Here is a 16,847-nt window from a genome sequence, read left to right as displayed (position 1 = left end):
TGCGCAGTGGAAGCAAAAGGGATTCAAAAATGGAGTCTTGTTTTTCCAATTGTGATAGGATAAGTTTTAGATAAGTTAGAATTTAGGGTAAGATATGTTTTGCATGGGAATTAAGTATGTATGTGTGAGATGCCCCAGTTGTATTGTATTATACATACATACAGATGTAAATTTAAATATATATATTTATATGGCTAGTATTTCTTGTAGTATTTGTGTTTTTTGTTTTTATACATTATATCATTTTCATATTGTCGCATTTATTTTGCTTAAGAGACCATAGAAAATATGTTTGCTTACAATGCAAAAGCCTAGGGTAATGGGCATTACGAGTACAAGTTTTTGTGCCGACTAGTTGAAGCGTAGGCTAGATTAGGTATAGGGTAAGGTAGTGTGCCATTAGAATTACATATGTTTAAAAACCATACACTTGCAGCTTAAATTCGTAAACACTTTTTGCCTTTTTTTCGTTTGTTTTTCTTCTTTTTTTTGGGGTTCTTTTCTTGCGATTAGAGAAAATGCTTTAGTTAAAAATATTGTATTTTTTTTTTCCATGCTTGCTCAAGTGATCAAGCTATTATTATATACTTTCTTAGTGGGTAATTATTTCATGGATAGCTTCTTAGAATATAGAAATTAATTTCATTCATTCTTTAATGATATGATTAATTTTAGTTTACATTGATTAGTCATGTTTTTCTTTAGTTAGTTGGATTGTTTATTATTATCTTACACTTTGTATACGAGCATGTATAAATATATATTGATGTATGTAATTATGTGTTACATTTTAGCATGATTCTTCTGATTGAGACCAATAATTTTTGATATTATACATACATATATGTCAAATGGCAACATTTCATATTAAACTTACATTTTTTTAAAATTTAATTGTTTCTTAGAAAAGTTTAAAATAAACTTGGAAAAATAAAAAAAAATTCAATGTTTCTTATGAGTTAAATATAGTTTGAAAAAAGTGTAGATCCATTTGGTAAATGTTTGCGAAATTTTTGTAAAATTTAGCCACCACCATGGAAATTCAATTTTAAGTATGCTGAAGTTTATAAAAATTTTAAATATTCTGAGCTATTATATTTGGAAATGATGTGAATTATTAAAATTGTTAGCTATTTGAAAAATGTATGCTCTTGAAGTAAAAAGAAAACGTTGTTTCTTAATCTAAATGAACCTTTATTTAATAGAGATTTGTCAATCGATTGAAAAGATCTTCCAACATTCCTTTCATAAGATAAAGTTTATATAACATCAAAATGGGGTCTCAATCATAAAATCATATGTACATATATGTATATAGTTCATATTTGGATCGTATAGTTTTATTTTTGCGTGGGTCATGTGTGGGATTGGTACTAGTTTAGTACTTGAGTTAGAATGCTCATTATCTATAATTCAGGCAGATAAGCAAATGATTTTGAAAAAAAAAGACACACACATCTCTTGAACTCAAGTGTGTGTGTGTGTGTGTGTGTACATAAGATATATATGGAAGATTAATGATTCTGGTATAGGATATTTTCGGGGATTTTCATTTGTTTTCTTTTTGCTCTATACACTGAAATTGAGTAGTTAGATTAGTTATGATGCTTAATGTAGCTGGGCAGTTACATAGAGTCCACAGTCCTGATCAGAGGCCATTGAATAGTTGGCAGAATCCCGATCTTCGGGTATGGTTGGATGCGTTGCTTCGTGTCCCATCTTACCAAAAGCATGATGAGCGGCACCATAGCCCAGGTGGCCATATGGGGATTCAGCTGCCTTACTTACATGAGGCAGACGGCGTAGAAAATGCGGATTGGAATATCTCACGCCATTGGGTAAAGTTGTATGCAGTTGGCCACTGCCTAGAGCCACCGCCGCATTGGCATAATGTATGCTGGGTGTCTTGAAACTGGAGACAGTAGAATTGCCGACCATGGAACTGGTCATGGCTGAGGTGGAGGCATAACCGCCTGCTCCTCCTCCTCCTGCGCCGGCAAGCTGCTGGCTGTGACAGCCCACCGGCAACGGCATGGTACTACAATGAGCGGTATAGTCAAACTTTTGCTCTGGAATACTACGCTGTAGCGGCAAAGTGGCGCTATTAATGACAGTGGCCGAGGATGATGCTGACGAAGCATTCGAATGTGGATCCGAATTGAAGCTGGACATACGCATATTTGTGCAGCGTCCGTAGGGTTCCTCTTGAATCGGCGGCTGTGGTGGACGCGGCGGTGGCTTACAGGTGGATCGTGGCCTAATGATGACTTCCATTTCACGCTCTTCACCGGAATGGACACCGCTAGAGGACTCGGATGGGGCACGGTCTGGCGGTGAGGTGGTAATGGTGCTCTCTGTGGTTGATGTGGTATCGCTGCGTGGCGTTAAAGCCTCATTGGGTACACCAGAATCGGCACGACGCAGACAGCGGGGTGTGGAACTGGAAGCGATCTGAGGATGGCAGGATTAAGAGACGGAACAAGAGTGATAGAGAGATAGAATTGGGATGAAAGTGCAAATGATAGCAGAGAGGTGTGTGTTTGGGGTATGGGATAACTAGCTAGCTTAGCTTCAGGCTACACGTCAGTTGATGATTGTCTGGAAGTGAAAATAAAATCAAATCAGATAAGAACGAGATGTCTGCCACACACCCATCCACCCAGACAGGCAGTAGGATAGACAGACAGATAGACAGACAGGCAGACGGGCAGGCAGGAAAACGCCCAAAACCAAAGGCCATCGATCAATCTTGGTCCCTGACTAACTGACTGACTCTGTGACTTCTCGTGGGCCACACACTGATTTATGCTGTCTCATAACACCAAACATAAATCTCATTGCACCGCTATGTTGGGTGTGACACCAAAAACACGCCCCAAACTAGGCGACGCATTGTCCCTCCCTTCACATATGTATGTTTGATGAAACATTGGGGGCTCATATCGGACATTAAATACTCTTACATCATGCATAGAAGGAATTGTAATAGGGTCTTTTAATATTCGGAGAGAGATTTGAGCATTGTTTCTGCTAATTAAAAATGGCTGGAGCATGGCTCATTGGCGACTTACATGCGCTTCATTTGTATGCACGGCCACAGTGACCGGAGCCAATGGACTGACTAGATGATGATGTTGTTGCTGCTGCTGCTGCTGATGATGATGATGGGGTGTGTTTTGCTGTAGAGGATGATGGAGAGGCTGCTGTTGCGTTTTCTGATGATGCTCGGGCGATAATTCCATCATTTCGGGCATAGCCTGAGGAGCCCGACCGGCATAGATAGGATGTGAATGCGGCTGTATGGCCGGTGGCATTGGTATTGGTGCTCCTTTCATTGGCAGTGGGGGTGGTGGTGGAGGCTGTGCTGATTTTGTTGTTGCTGTTGTTGGCTGCGGTGGCTCCAGATCTCGTGTGGATGCGTATGTGATGCTATCATCACGAACACAAGCCAATAGTTTACCCTCTTCGGAGATGTTGTCATCACTGATGCCGCCCAGCCCGCTCAGATTGGCATAGTCATGGGGACGAGCATGGGCAAATTGTTGTTGTTGCTGTTGTGGTGGTGGTGGCGGCGGCAGTTCATCATATTCGGATAGTTGTAAAAGACTCACACCTACAGTTGTCGTGGATGTGAGACATCCACCACCAGATCCCCCAGCTCCACCAACACTCTTCATACTGCCCATGGTTATGCCCACAACGGCGCCAGCTGTGGCTGCTCTTAATGTCGCATATTCGCCGTCGTCAATTTCCCCCGTAGAACTGGCAAAACATATCGCGGTTCCACGGCTCGTATGGCTATATCAGACACAAGATTACAAAATATATATCATATAGCAAATACATTCGGTCAACAAAACTATACATGGAAGGTCAAATAAAAATTGTCATTGTTGTTCTATTGTTGCTATTTTTGTTGGCAGATGGAGTCTGTTATCCACAAATCCCATTTGGATAAATCCATCGGAAGTTGCTCTAATTGTATCTAAGAGATTAAGCTTTCATTTGATTGGGAAATATTTGCTAAGGATTTTTAAATCATGTATTTACATTTCTCTAATCTGTTTATATTTACTTTGAAACTGTTTTTGATCAGATTATCCTATATGATAATTCGAAGCATATCTACAAGTTCATCTAGTTTAAAGTTATGTCCTAATTTGAATATCCTTGCAGTTTTTAACTATTAAATGTTTTACTGTCCTAACCAATAGATTATTCTTCTACTATCTGTCTGTATGACATAGGCAGTGGACTCTTATTGGGTTCGTCCGATTACTATATAGTATTATTGTCTGATCAATCCAGCATTGACAAATGTGCTAGGTACCTAAGATTGAAACCTAGATATTTAATGAAATTTTGCCAGAAAAGCTCAAGGACTGAAAGATTAGTTTGTCTTTAGACAGAAAGACACTAATCAATTATATTGCCACTGAAAGAGTACAAAAGGTAGATAGAAAACTAAACATATAATTGAATCCAATATCTATAATATGGATGACTTATTGCAGACATCCTAATCCTATTTATATTTCCATTTCTATTTCCTATTTTCTATTTCTATTAAATATTTAGGTATTTGCCAACAGACTCGCATTGCACAGAATGAAAATAAATGTATGTGTTGTGTTAGTTTAACTAAAATTGTATTACGTTTTGGTTAGTTAAACAATTTTGTAGCACACACACACACATAATAGTAACAAGAGCAATAACAACAACAACAAAAATAACCATGACAAAATGTGCGACAATTTTTGGTTATTCGATTAGTTAATTATTTGTTCATTTCACTTATTACAGTCAATTAGCTCTAGTTAGTAAGTTAGTAAGTTGATTAGTTGATTTCTATAATAACCAAATAATTTCAAAATAATCGAAAACGATAACAAAAAAAAATCTTTTTCAAAAAACAGGCGACAAGCGGAACAAAATAGTTTCTTGTTTTATTCTTCATTTCCATAAATATTATAAATATTTTTTTTTCTTTATCTATAATGAGATTCGTTTAGTTGATCAAATTAAACAAAAACAACAACAACAACAAATGGAACTATACAAAATAAACAAGGAAAACAAATAAAATGTGATATTTGCTCAAACATTTTAAAGATGATGGAACTCTCGTGTTGAATAATTAATAATGATAATCGTGCAAAAAATAAAACCCAAACAAAAATAGTTGAAGGATATAACAAAATCGAATAACAAAAAAGGATTATGGATTAACCAGATGATTGGATGGTTCGGTGCATTTCGGTATTCGGTGCATCAATTAATGGAACTATCAATGTTTGAATGTAAATGAAAAAAAAACTATTGCCTCTAATAGTTAAACGGACAAAAATGTGTGTGTTTTTAATTTTTAATTTTGTTTTTTTTTCGGGTGGGGGACGTAAAGTGATATGGTAATGATGCCTTTTCTTTTGTAACTAAAAAAACGATTTTTTACCGCTTGCCATCAGTTTGTTCTTGGTCACCAATTAGTAGGACATCATCAGACGTACTCGTTACTTCATTGAAGGTAACCTTCAATTTGGGTGAACTTGGTGTCAGTTTGGGCCAATAGATGTCCTCTTGGGCGGCCATGCCCATACCCATGCCCATGCCAGCCAGCTCTGTACTTGTTGCCGTGCTCATCATGTCTGGCTTGGTCGATCCTGCTGACGATGACGATGATTCATTGGTGTTGTTGGTCATGCCATTGATGGTGGTGCTTGTCGAATTGGCACCGCTACTTGAGTTACTTCCTGTCCTTTGACCGCTTGACATTAGCAGGGGTTGAGCTGCACCGTTCTTGCCTCCGCCTCCACCACTTGCCACACCACCCAGGCCATAGATGTTCTCCAGTGGCGGTAATTTAAAGTGCCAACGCCGTTTGATGGTTAAACATAGCCAGACAACAATCCATAGCAACAGATGAGTGACTCCAATGAGGGCTACCCGAATACGAATACCAATGAAAGAGTACAAATAAAAGAAAAGAAAAGAGAAGAGAAGATGGGTAATCTGATTAAAGTAACTGTAAGACAGGTTAATTGGAATTCAGAGAGCCTTGTCTGGACAACAATAACAGTCCAATTAAGCGTGAAACCCAAACAAGGATACTAATTGGCTTAGGCCAAACCAATCGGCCTACCAAACCACACGTTGTTTTTGTAGTGTGCATGTATGTAAGTAAGTGACTGAGTGAGTACATAAGTGAAGTTCAAGGTGTTATTGTGGCACGACCTTTGTGTAAGTTGACTGGTTACGTTTCCAATTACAACTAGACCCTGGTAACCCCTTTGAAATTATGCAAACTATTTCACTAAATTTAGAGATTTGAAGTATAACAAAGCTCAAAGCTGTTAAAACTCCAAACTTAAAGATCTAATTTAGTAACACGAAAGTTTTTTAAGTTATTCTATTTAATTCTCAATGAATCCACTATTTATGAAGAATTATTGTAAGAGATAAAGGAAAATTTAATACACAAAACTTGTGCTTAAATCCTTTAAAAATATAATATGTATAATAATTCAATCTACAATAAACTTAACTTCTATTTATTTATTTTTGCTTTAAAAAAAGTGTAAATCTTTCAATCTGCGGCTAAACGCAAGTTTCTGGTTAAATTTTCTCTGTCTTGTAAAACTCAATTATGACTTTTCGAAAAAAAATGAGAATAAGTAAAGAAATTTATTTTATTTCTTTAAGCATTTTAGTTTGTCTGCTGACAATAGTTTTTAAATATTTTACTATGCTTCACTTACCCGCAAAAAAGGTGGGACAATGTAGATTATTCTTATAGGTGGCACTCAAATCGTTTAATAATGGAGCCTTTACCACTGCCAGGGCCAAAACGAAGCACAATGAGGCACAGTGGGCAAAATATATCCAAGTTTCGCTATTCTTCAATGTGATAATTGAACGATCCCGCATACGTGTGGCCAAACGTCCATGTCCATAGAGATACATAACCATCGATGAGGCCAATACCAAGGCGGTGGCCAGTAGGTAGAGAGCCAAGGTGACAATGGCATTCAATATTAAGCCAGGTTGATGTACGGGCATGACTTCAGCATAGATTTGTAACTTATATAGATTCGATATGCCCACATAACCCAAAATGATATCCAATGCAGCCACAATCATTTGTAGGCTAAATATGCAGGCAAACAATTTGGATGTGTTCCAAAATACGGCCGGATAACGTACAGACCAGACGAGGAGTGCGCACAAAAGATTCACAAATTCAGCGCTCGGCGGTTGGGCAAATATGTTTACATCGATGGGCCGATCAATGCCAAAAAATAGTTGCAACATGCCAGCAAAACCATCGAGACGCACATAATCACCGTTCGTCGTGGAGGGCTGCTGCGATGGAGCTGGAGCCGCCCCAGCTATCGAAGGCGGCAGAGTGAGTGTCTTAAAATCGGCTTCGTCCAAGTCCAAACTATCGTTTTCGGCATCATCGTCCACCTCAGATGATGACTTTGGTACGAATTCACTGGAACTCACTGATTCGGTGTCACCCAAAAGATATTCAGGTTCAATTTCCACACCAGCCGAACGTTTGAAGAGTTTTCGTTTCTGATTCTTCGGTTTAATGGCAATAATTTTGGAATTTGAACTAGATATAGCCGGTGTGGAGGGTATTATGATTTCGGGTAGAACTTCGGGGCGCACACGATGTATATTGCTGTCACGCGTGGTGGTCTCTTCTGCTGGAGCCGATTGGACTGGAGGGGCATACGATTCTAGCATGGCTTGTTCATAGGATGTCACATGATGACGACGCGGTGTTTGCTGTTGCTGCTGCTGTTGTGGGTTACGTTGTTTGTGGTGTTGCTTGTGATGCTTTCTAGAGGTCTTTTGATGATGTTGATGATGATGATGTTGCGGCTGCTTTGAGGTTGTCATAATAATTGCTTCACTGGTTGTTGTTGTTGTTCCTTTGGTTGTTGTGGCAGGCGTTGTTGTTGGTATTGTTGTGGTTGAGGTGGTGGTGGTGCTGCTGCTGCTGCTGATAATGGTTGTTGTACCCCTTGTTGTTGTTGTTGTTGTTTTTGCTGTCGTTGACAAACTTAGTTTCTTCTTCTTAGCCAAAGTGCCAAACTTTTGCCAATTTTCTGTAGTTATTGCTGGCATTAAAATTTCATCATCTTCCTTATCATCATCATCATCGCCATTAATGGCCTCCTCCAGCTCTTGCCGCTCCTCGTCATCGATATCCTGACTAATGAAATCGGGCACTTCAAAGTATCTTTCATTAATTTTATTCAACATTGTGCTTGTGGCTGATTGTTGGGTAGTTGTTACTGTCTTGCCAAACTTTTTCATATCACGATCTTTATCGGGTCTTAAATCAAACAAATTATTGTTGGTATTAGCATTTGTATTCGCTGTACGTCCACGTATGGCCGTAAACATGGTATCGTTATAGTAATCATCATCGTCATCATCATTATTATTGTTATCGACATGCTCAAAGCTTGCGGCTGCTCCTGTTAGATTTGTAGGTGCGACCACAGACATGGCCATCAAATTGCGTCTATTGATAACAATGAAATCCAATTCCGTAGCCCAAATTTGTTCTGCAAGAGAAACACAAAGAGGAAGAGAAAGACAGAGAAATGTAATAAGTATTGAACTTTCTGATTGATGGGAACTTCATGCAATTAATTGCTTTGAACTAGACTCCTTCAGCTTTTGCAGCTAATTGGTATACACTAAGCAGGATACTAAGGATTAAACATGTATAGACAACAACCTGTTCAACCAACATATACACACACACTCACATCCTCCTCACAAACACGCACTTGGCTTAAATAAACATGAAGTCTGATGTAACGAGCAGTTGATGAAGCACTGGAGGCAGGTCTGGAACCAAAACAAGCAACCCACTTCAACTAAATCCCTTGAACTATCGTTAATTAAATGAGGCGTTGATAGATAGAAGCTGCTCAGCCACGCCCAAATGATTTCAATATTAAAGCAATAGTAAACGCCCTTATATTTGTTTTTAGGCCTTTTGCTTCTACATAAAAGAACAGAAGAAGATGCATAACAAAAATACATCTTGTTAATTAGACTTTTCCATAGATTTTCTCAACTTTCCTTAACAGTTTCCCTTTGTATTAGATTTTAAATTAAAAGTAGAAAGACTTTAAAAGGCATTTATATTACTTTTTTGATTCTTCAGGGCAAGTGTATGAATTTTCTAATTCACTTTAAAATCGTCTAACAGTCTATAAAATATTCATTGCCTACTTTTTGGCTGAAGTAAAAGCCTAAAAGGATAAAAATTTGCTTTAGCTTTTACAATATTTCCCAAGAAGTTTTACACTGTTTCCTGTTGACTTCGACAGACTTACTTAATCTTCTGCTCTCTTAAGCAGACAGACATAAATTTTTATTAGGGTCTCAGTTTGGTTTGGAATATATAAGTATGATATCATTAGGAGAGGTAAAATGGTGCATAAATTTGTTTTATCTAACTTCGTTAAATAAGTGTGCAGCTAATGCTCTAATTTAGTTTTCCTATGTTTACATTAATCTTCATTTTTAATCCAAAAACGATTCGACTACAAGGTTCACCTGAAGCCTTAGAAAAGCTGCGGCTTCAAATTATCTTGATTGATTGATTTTTAAAGCCGACATATAAAATATTCAACACAGCCAAGATGTTTGTCTCTCTTCTTCGTTATGGTTGTTATCTAATATTTATATTTTTCACGGTCAAGTACTCAATTTTTGTGTAATGAATATTAATGGCTTTACACAGGACATCCGGGTACGAGGCAATCATCAGCAAGTCAAATGCGAAACTCGTAAACGATAACCAAAATGAATAACCAATGGATTTTCCATGAGAAAGCACAAATAATTGAAAGTAGATACACTTTGCGGTCTTTTGCCAACTTTATGGCAATTTTCTTCTCTTTTCCAATTTATTTATCGATCGATCTAAAAGGAATAATAAGTTACTTGCTAAGCTATGCAATATGCCTTGATTAAATTCTTATGCATACTTGCTAATTAGTTGGTCTTTGTTTGGTCTTTGCCTAGAATTATGCTAAGACCACAAAATGCCTCAGTTAATAATTTAATACAGGCAAAGAAACAATGAAAATTTGCCAAGTTAACACTTTCATAAAACCAAATTTATTAGGCGAGTTGCTTAAAGCGAAAGCAAAGAAAAGAATGTCAGTGCCTTCATTTAACAGCGGGAAACTGACTGAGACCATTGAAGCAGGGGAGAAGGGGAGAAGGGCAGAAGGAGGAGGCTCGCTCGACAGTGCGAAGGCAAGGAGTAAAGCTGCTGATGGAAATAAAAGAAATGAGAATTGCCGAACAAATATTAAAGACAAAGGAGAGCAAGGAATGACATGGGTCCAGGGAGAGTTTGCTGCAGGCTCGAGGATTACAAAAATGGTTTGCCCATAATAATATGTCGTCGTTCAAGATGATGTTGTGCCTTTGCCGCTGTCATTGCCGCTGCTGTTGTCGTCGGCAAGTTGGTCGTAAAACCGACAATACCAAAAAATCTGCAGATTAACCCAAACCCAACTTTTGCTACGTTGTTGTATCTCCCCTCTCCTTGGTTATTTCTCCCTCTTAACTACGCCGCTACCATCATCTCAATGATTATGGCAATGACAATCACATACAGGCTAACAAGCTGAAACTAAACCGAAGTATCTATACTCTTAAAATGGTAATGCGATAAGAAGTGTATAAACAATTCTACAATTTCTATTTGTCTTTTCGATGTTCTACAAGAAAACTAAAATTGATTTTCGCCCACAGATTTTTTATTTTCCTTCTTTTTTCAACACTTTTACTTAGGGTGTAAGGCTGTGCGGCAAATGGCAGCACTGACAAAGTCCAATGCACCAGAAAGCAGCAGCTAACGCCCACCCGAAGGGACTTCCTGCTGTGGTAATAGTTGCGATAAGGCTCGAAGGATAAGCATGCTTTCCTCTCATTTCGCCAGCTCTGACTTACTCCCACTCCCATTCGACTGTCTATCTATCCTGCTTTCTCTTCATACCATTTATTCGCGCGCTCGTTAAGTCTTTAGCATGAATAATGATAAGTTTCATGCTAGAGCTCGAGCTTTGAGCCGACCCCGAACCTCGTACCATCGTGAAAAGCATGGAACAGCAGGAGGCGGCAGGTCCAGGCCATGGTCCTGGCCACTACATCGGTTCCCGCATTCTCATTTTCGCCCTCGACCTCTTCTTTTATTGTAATTTGAGTTTAGCAGCCTGTTTAGTAGCGTTTATTTGTATGTATCTACATAAGTATGGCTCGTCATATCTGATTTTTCATTTGTTTTCTGTTATGTCTGCATTAATTATTTATGAGTGGCAAACATGGCGTACCTAAATGAGATCCAAGTACCTTATGGCCATCAAATCGTTCATCCTATTCTTTTGTTTAATGAAATTAATTGTAATTTTGTGGTTACCCAATTTATTATTCTGCATTTGTCTCCATGTCAATTCTTACTTTGATTTCAAAAACTATGTATAGGTACACTAAATTCATCGAGTCATGTACATTTTTCAAAACATTTCTTCTTTCACTTTAAGCTCATTATTTGATGTGAAATCAATCTTGTTTTATACCCTTCAGTCATAGTACAGGATTTCACCTTCGCCCACTTCAGCTCGTTACTCAGTTGATGTCTGTTTTCTACGAGAAATTTTTTTTATGCGACTTGAGAAAAGTTTGAAATATATTTCTTTTTATGATATTTTTGCTTAATTGCCATATATATATACACATACGTATATACATCTTATGCAAATTTTATGGTAATGCGAAAGTTGAGAAATGGCAAAGAAAGGAGAGTGAAGGGAAAAGCAAAAGGATCAAGTCCATTTGCCATAAGGTCTTGAAGAATTTGAGCTTGCGATGGCAAATGGCTGAAAAGTGGCAACAGACGCCAACAGAGTTTATGGTGGAGAAACAAAAAAAAACCAGAGAAACGATGGAGAAAAACGGAGCCTGAGCCAAAGCAAGCGGAAAAATGGTCATCGGAATCGCGACAAGGACAAGTCATTGCACTTAGTTTAGCTTGACCAAGTGGCAAACCAAATGCATTTGCCCAATGCACAAGAGTCGCATTAAGTTTTCCTTGTTGTTTTTTTTTTTTTTCATTCTCTTTGTATTTGTGTCAATGATTTTTTCTAATTTAAGAAGGGATTGAGGAGTGTGCAGTGCAAACGGAGCGGATAGAGAATTGCGCGAAAACAATTTCCCAGCAATGTCTGGCAATGACAGCAACGAGAAAACATACAGAGACGGACGGACGAACATACGGACGGATTGTATGTGTGTGGATGTAGTTCGCTTTACTTTGTGGCTGCCAATTGAGAAACAACAACAACAACAAAGAGAAAGAGAGAGCAAGAGAAATAAAAGAAGGAGAAAAAATGAGAAATTCCAAATTAATTGAAAAATCACATGATGCCTGCGCGTGAGAACAGGACGAACAGGATTTAAATTCTTCTGGCGGTCGGTCATGGCTTGTGCCTGGTTTTATGATGCCAATGAAAATTGTACGAACCGACCAATGAACAAATGACGGGCAGCCGTCGATGAAATGAACGCCACATTTTTAATTTACTCTGCGGCAGGATTTTCCTCCTCGCTCTCTCTCTCGCTTTCTCGTCTCATCTCTCTTTCGTTTTTCGCTTCTTGGCTTTCTCTTTGTTAGTTCAATAAACCCACCATACGGTCAGACCAACCAAACCAGCTGGTCACTCAGGGGACTCACTTTAAATGTAGTTAATTTTGATTTACCCATCGCTGCTCATCATTGCGAATCCTTCTCTCAATTCCCTTTTCGACAATTTGATGGTGGTACGTCGGTGTCGGTATTTCACCGAATTGCATTTGGTTTTTACCAACATATATACAATTTAAATTTAAATTTTGCTACATCTAACCGCAACTACAAAAAGCCAACAAAGTTGGTAAAAAAAATAAATAAAACATTAAATAAATAAGTGAAAAAAAAATAAAAACTTTCTATACAAATCTTCTAGCTTTAGCATACGGAATAGAAATTAAGTAAGTACCGCACATTACATCCTTCGACCTCTTTAGTTCTTATCCATTTTCATACCCTTGCTGAAGTCAGTCAAAACTTTCTTCTAATGAGGAATATTCTTCAACGTGTTCTTTATTAGCAATCCCCTTTTAAATTCCTCTTTTAGTTAAAAAGAAGTGAGTTTAAACTTAAATTTTTGTAGGAATTACAAATTAGAAGAGAGAATTTGGCTGACAGAATGATTTCTCATGATATTTGCGTATCTCAGAAGAGTATTAAAAATTCGTTTTCCCTTAACTTGAATAATTGACTCTGGCATTAGTAAACTGTGCCACAGGTAAGGACTGTGTGACTGTGACTGTGTGTCACTGACTACTACTACTGTCAGTACAATTACACCAAAATACACACACATACATATACACATCCAAATAGACAAACAGTTGCCTGTTCCTAATTTCGCTCACTACATGAGTGAGATAGACACCAATGGAATAGAGGGATGCGGAGGCGAAACGACAGGAGGATAGGGGAGTGAGTCAGTCAAACATTTGCTTAGCTTTGGCTTGTTTTTGGCGTAGTTTTTGCTTGACTCTGCTTCACTGTTAATAACATGGCTTATTGCTGGCCATAATGGGCGCACCTTGTCGTCGTCCTGCTGTCAACCAGACCAGAGAGTTTACATTCCAGTACATATGTATGTGTGTGTGTGTGTGTGTTCATGCATATGTGTTTACTCCTGTGGTTGTTAGCCCACTCGTACGAGTTTGTTTTTGTTTGCACTCATGCATATGTTTGGCTTGCAGATTTCCCCAGCGATTACCTTTGAAGGAAGCTTTACTCCTTTTGTACCCCTCCTACATCTCTGACTTCTCCTTTCACTCAGTCAGTCTCTTGCTCTAAAAATTCCCTTAGGCTTACTTTGTTAAGCGTGCTTAAAGCGTCTTAAAACCTCTTGGCCAAACAGTTTTACGACATCAAACCAAAGAAGCAAAAAACAACAAAGACAAAAACAAAAAAAAAAAAACAAAATGTATGTATATATGTCGAAATTACTTTTTTGGCCTGCAATACTCGTAAAATGACAGACAAAATGAGAGAATATTACCAAGCAACTAAATAGGTCCCTTTGTGACAATTCAATGCTAGCCAATTTTCGTTTAATTTAACACAAAAATGATTTAATTAAAATGCAGAATGGCAAACAAACAATGGCAATTATCATTGATTTCGCTTCATTCGTCCCATTTATATACATACACATACATGGGATGACAATGGGTGACTTGGTGAGCGTGCGTGTGTGTGTGTGTGTGCGGAAATGTTCGTGCGGGAAATGCAAAATTGGAATGCAATTGTATCCCCGTAAAAATAAAGACCGACTGAGAGACAGAGAGAGAGAGAGAGGTAGAGACCCTCCTGCTGAGAAAGACATCAACACGAAAATGGAATGTATTCTGAAAGGATATCCTGTCATTGCATATTTCATTATATATAGCATACTTTTCGGCGTCGCTCTCTTTCACATCTGACTCATTTCGTTTCAATGCGTTGATAGGGCATTTGGAAGGGGCAGAGACGTTTGGGGATTGAACTTACCTTTTGGCAACAATCCATTCTCAATAATTCGAGCTTCAAGCAAAAGTCGCGGCAACAGCAAACACAACGCTATGAGAATGTGTACAAAAGCCGCTGTTGGTCCACCATGAGTCCACAGGGCACGCAACGTCCCGCCGTGCGACTCCTCCTCGAGGCCATCGTGTGGTGCCAGAGTGCAGCGTCGTTCTTTAGCTCCTGTGGCCAATTTAATGCCATCGTTTGCCAAATTGCCAACCTGTCAAGCATAACAAACAAACAAACAAAAGGTAAAGAAAAGGTGATGATTATTAAGTGTAAAATTACAGGTGAAAATATTAGATCGGTAAATACAGCGAATACCCTCATTATTTAGCTGGCCCTTAACAAAGCCAGAGAGCTTATCTGTTTAAAGACTAACGACTTTAATTAAAAAGAAACTCAGAACATATTACATACAATATAAATATTTCATTATAACATTGCAAAAAGAAGAAAGTCGAGCATTGAAAAAAATTGAATTTTCAGCAACTATCTTTAGTCTCTTAAGGCTTAATCCAGCCCACAAACCTTTCATATAGGGGCAGGAACGCTTTTTGGATGTCCATTTTAAATCTTATGGTAACTCAGAACGAAAGTTATCCGAAGATCCTGCTGAAAGGTCAACTGAAACCTTTCACAGCATTCCTAAGTCTTTTGCCAGCCCACGAACTCTTAATAAATCCCAAATAATCCTTAATGCATGACTTTAAGGTCATTAAACTAAAAAGTTTAATTTGAAATTATTAAATTTAAATTATTGAAATTTTAAAGCAAACTTTTATATCGAAATAAACGTATTCCATAATCGAATCTTAACTAACATTATTATGCATATTCATTAAATAACAAAGGAAATTGTATACGTTGTTCTCCAATATGGAGAATAAAGCAATTTGATTAAGTTTGTGAATTAAAATCCATGGTACGAAAAATTTCATTCCATTATTTTGAATTATTTAAATGGCTTTTTCGCTTTCTAACTTTTGTTTGTTTTTAAAATCGTTCGAGTTCATTTCTATACATACATTAAACAAAAGTTTATAAATCAAATTTATCATGGGCTTTTGTACGATTTAATTCCCACATACTGACACCAGGCACACACACACAAACAGCCACAAACAAGTAAAGTGCAATTAATAGAATAAGAAATAAATGAAATGTGTCGGACTAAAACTAAAGCGAACGTTGAGCTTTTTTGTGGCAAGGTTTTATATGAATTTTTCATATTGTTTTTAAGAGAACAAAAACGGCGTTGCGCATACGACGCGTTGCCGCATAAAAATGCACGTGACAAATGGTGAAATGAAATATTTATATACATTCTTACCATATATATATACATACATACTTGTATAACCTGTGTGAATATATATATGTATGTATATACAAACCTAATATATATAGGTTCATATACATATGTGCGTATATATATATATTTATGTATGTATGTAGAGGAGAAGAGTAAAATAAATATCACGTGCACCATATAAATAAATGCGAGCTGTCGGGCTTTTAAATTAAAAACAATGTACAGAGAACAACACGATGGCGAAACGAAAAAAAAAATTGGAGGAGAAAAATCAGTAGCAGTAGCACAAGCAGCAGCAGAGTAGAGCAGCAGGAGAAGAAGAATATGTGGAAACTCCTCTTCAAATTTGCTTTGGTTTGGTTTGGTTTCATTTCGTTTGGTTTTGGTTTGGTTTTCGTGCAACAATGATTGCAATTTGCAAAAAGCGAAACGCGCATTTGAAGTGCATACATCCCCAGGGTAGACAATAGGTGGTACTGATGCTGATGATGATGCTGGTGGTCGGTGGGCGGTTGGTGGAGGATGGATGGTATGATGAAAATGCTTTGGTAGCTGGAGGTATCGCAACAGCAAGATAATACATTTAAGCTAACCGACATTTTGTGAATGATTTTGATAACTCCAAGCTCCTGTCTATTCCCTGACGAATGAACTGAGCCACAAAGACATAAACAGAATTGAAAGCGAAACGTTAACTCAGTTGGCTAAATGAAGCTATTGTGTCTGTGCCAAAATGTTATATAAACCTGTATTTAAGAGATGTGCGTGTTTAAAGGGAGAATCTTAGTAGTTTCGAGTTACCTTGATTAAAGCAAACATGGTCTATCGATTTAGATTTACCATTTTCAGTGCATACGATTATAC

At 37.8% G+C, this 16,847-nt stretch overlaps 1 protein-coding gene across 2 annotated transcripts in view; it reads right to left on the bottom strand.

Moving 5' to 3' along the window:
• Window positions 1-1,053: 1,053 nt before the first annotated feature.
• LOC6647282 (protein tincar) overlaps window positions 1,054-16,847 on the bottom strand; it is a 46,598-nt gene continuing 30,804 nt past the window's right edge. Inside the window, exons 5-9 of one of the 2 annotated variants that reach the window (XM_023178499.2) lie at window positions 14,654-14,888; window positions 6,759-8,582; window positions 5,456-5,942; window positions 3,072-3,798; window positions 1,054-2,451 (exon numbers count right to left, since the gene is read on the bottom strand). In XM_023178499.2, the coding sequence (XP_023034267.1) occupies window positions 1,609-2,451; window positions 3,072-3,798; window positions 5,456-5,942; window positions 6,759-8,582; window positions 14,654-14,888 (4,116 nt within the window). In that variant the 3' untranslated portion in view covers window positions 1,054-1,608. Of the gene's footprint in view, window positions 2,452-3,071; window positions 3,799-5,455; window positions 5,943-6,758; window positions 8,583-14,653; window positions 14,889-16,847 lie in introns of those variants that run through there. The other variant, XM_023178500.2, reaches the window with a different exon arrangement.

Source organism: Drosophila willistoni, chromosome 3R (assembly GCF_018902025.1).
Source record: "Drosophila willistoni isolate 14030-0811.24 chromosome 3R, UCI_dwil_1.1, whole genome shotgun sequence".
NCBI classification, from domain to species: Eukaryota; Metazoa; Arthropoda; class Insecta; order Diptera; family Drosophilidae; genus Drosophila; species Drosophila willistoni.
The sequence above is the reverse complement of the archived record's forward strand: the minus strand, read 5'-3'. Positions and strand labels throughout refer to the sequence as shown.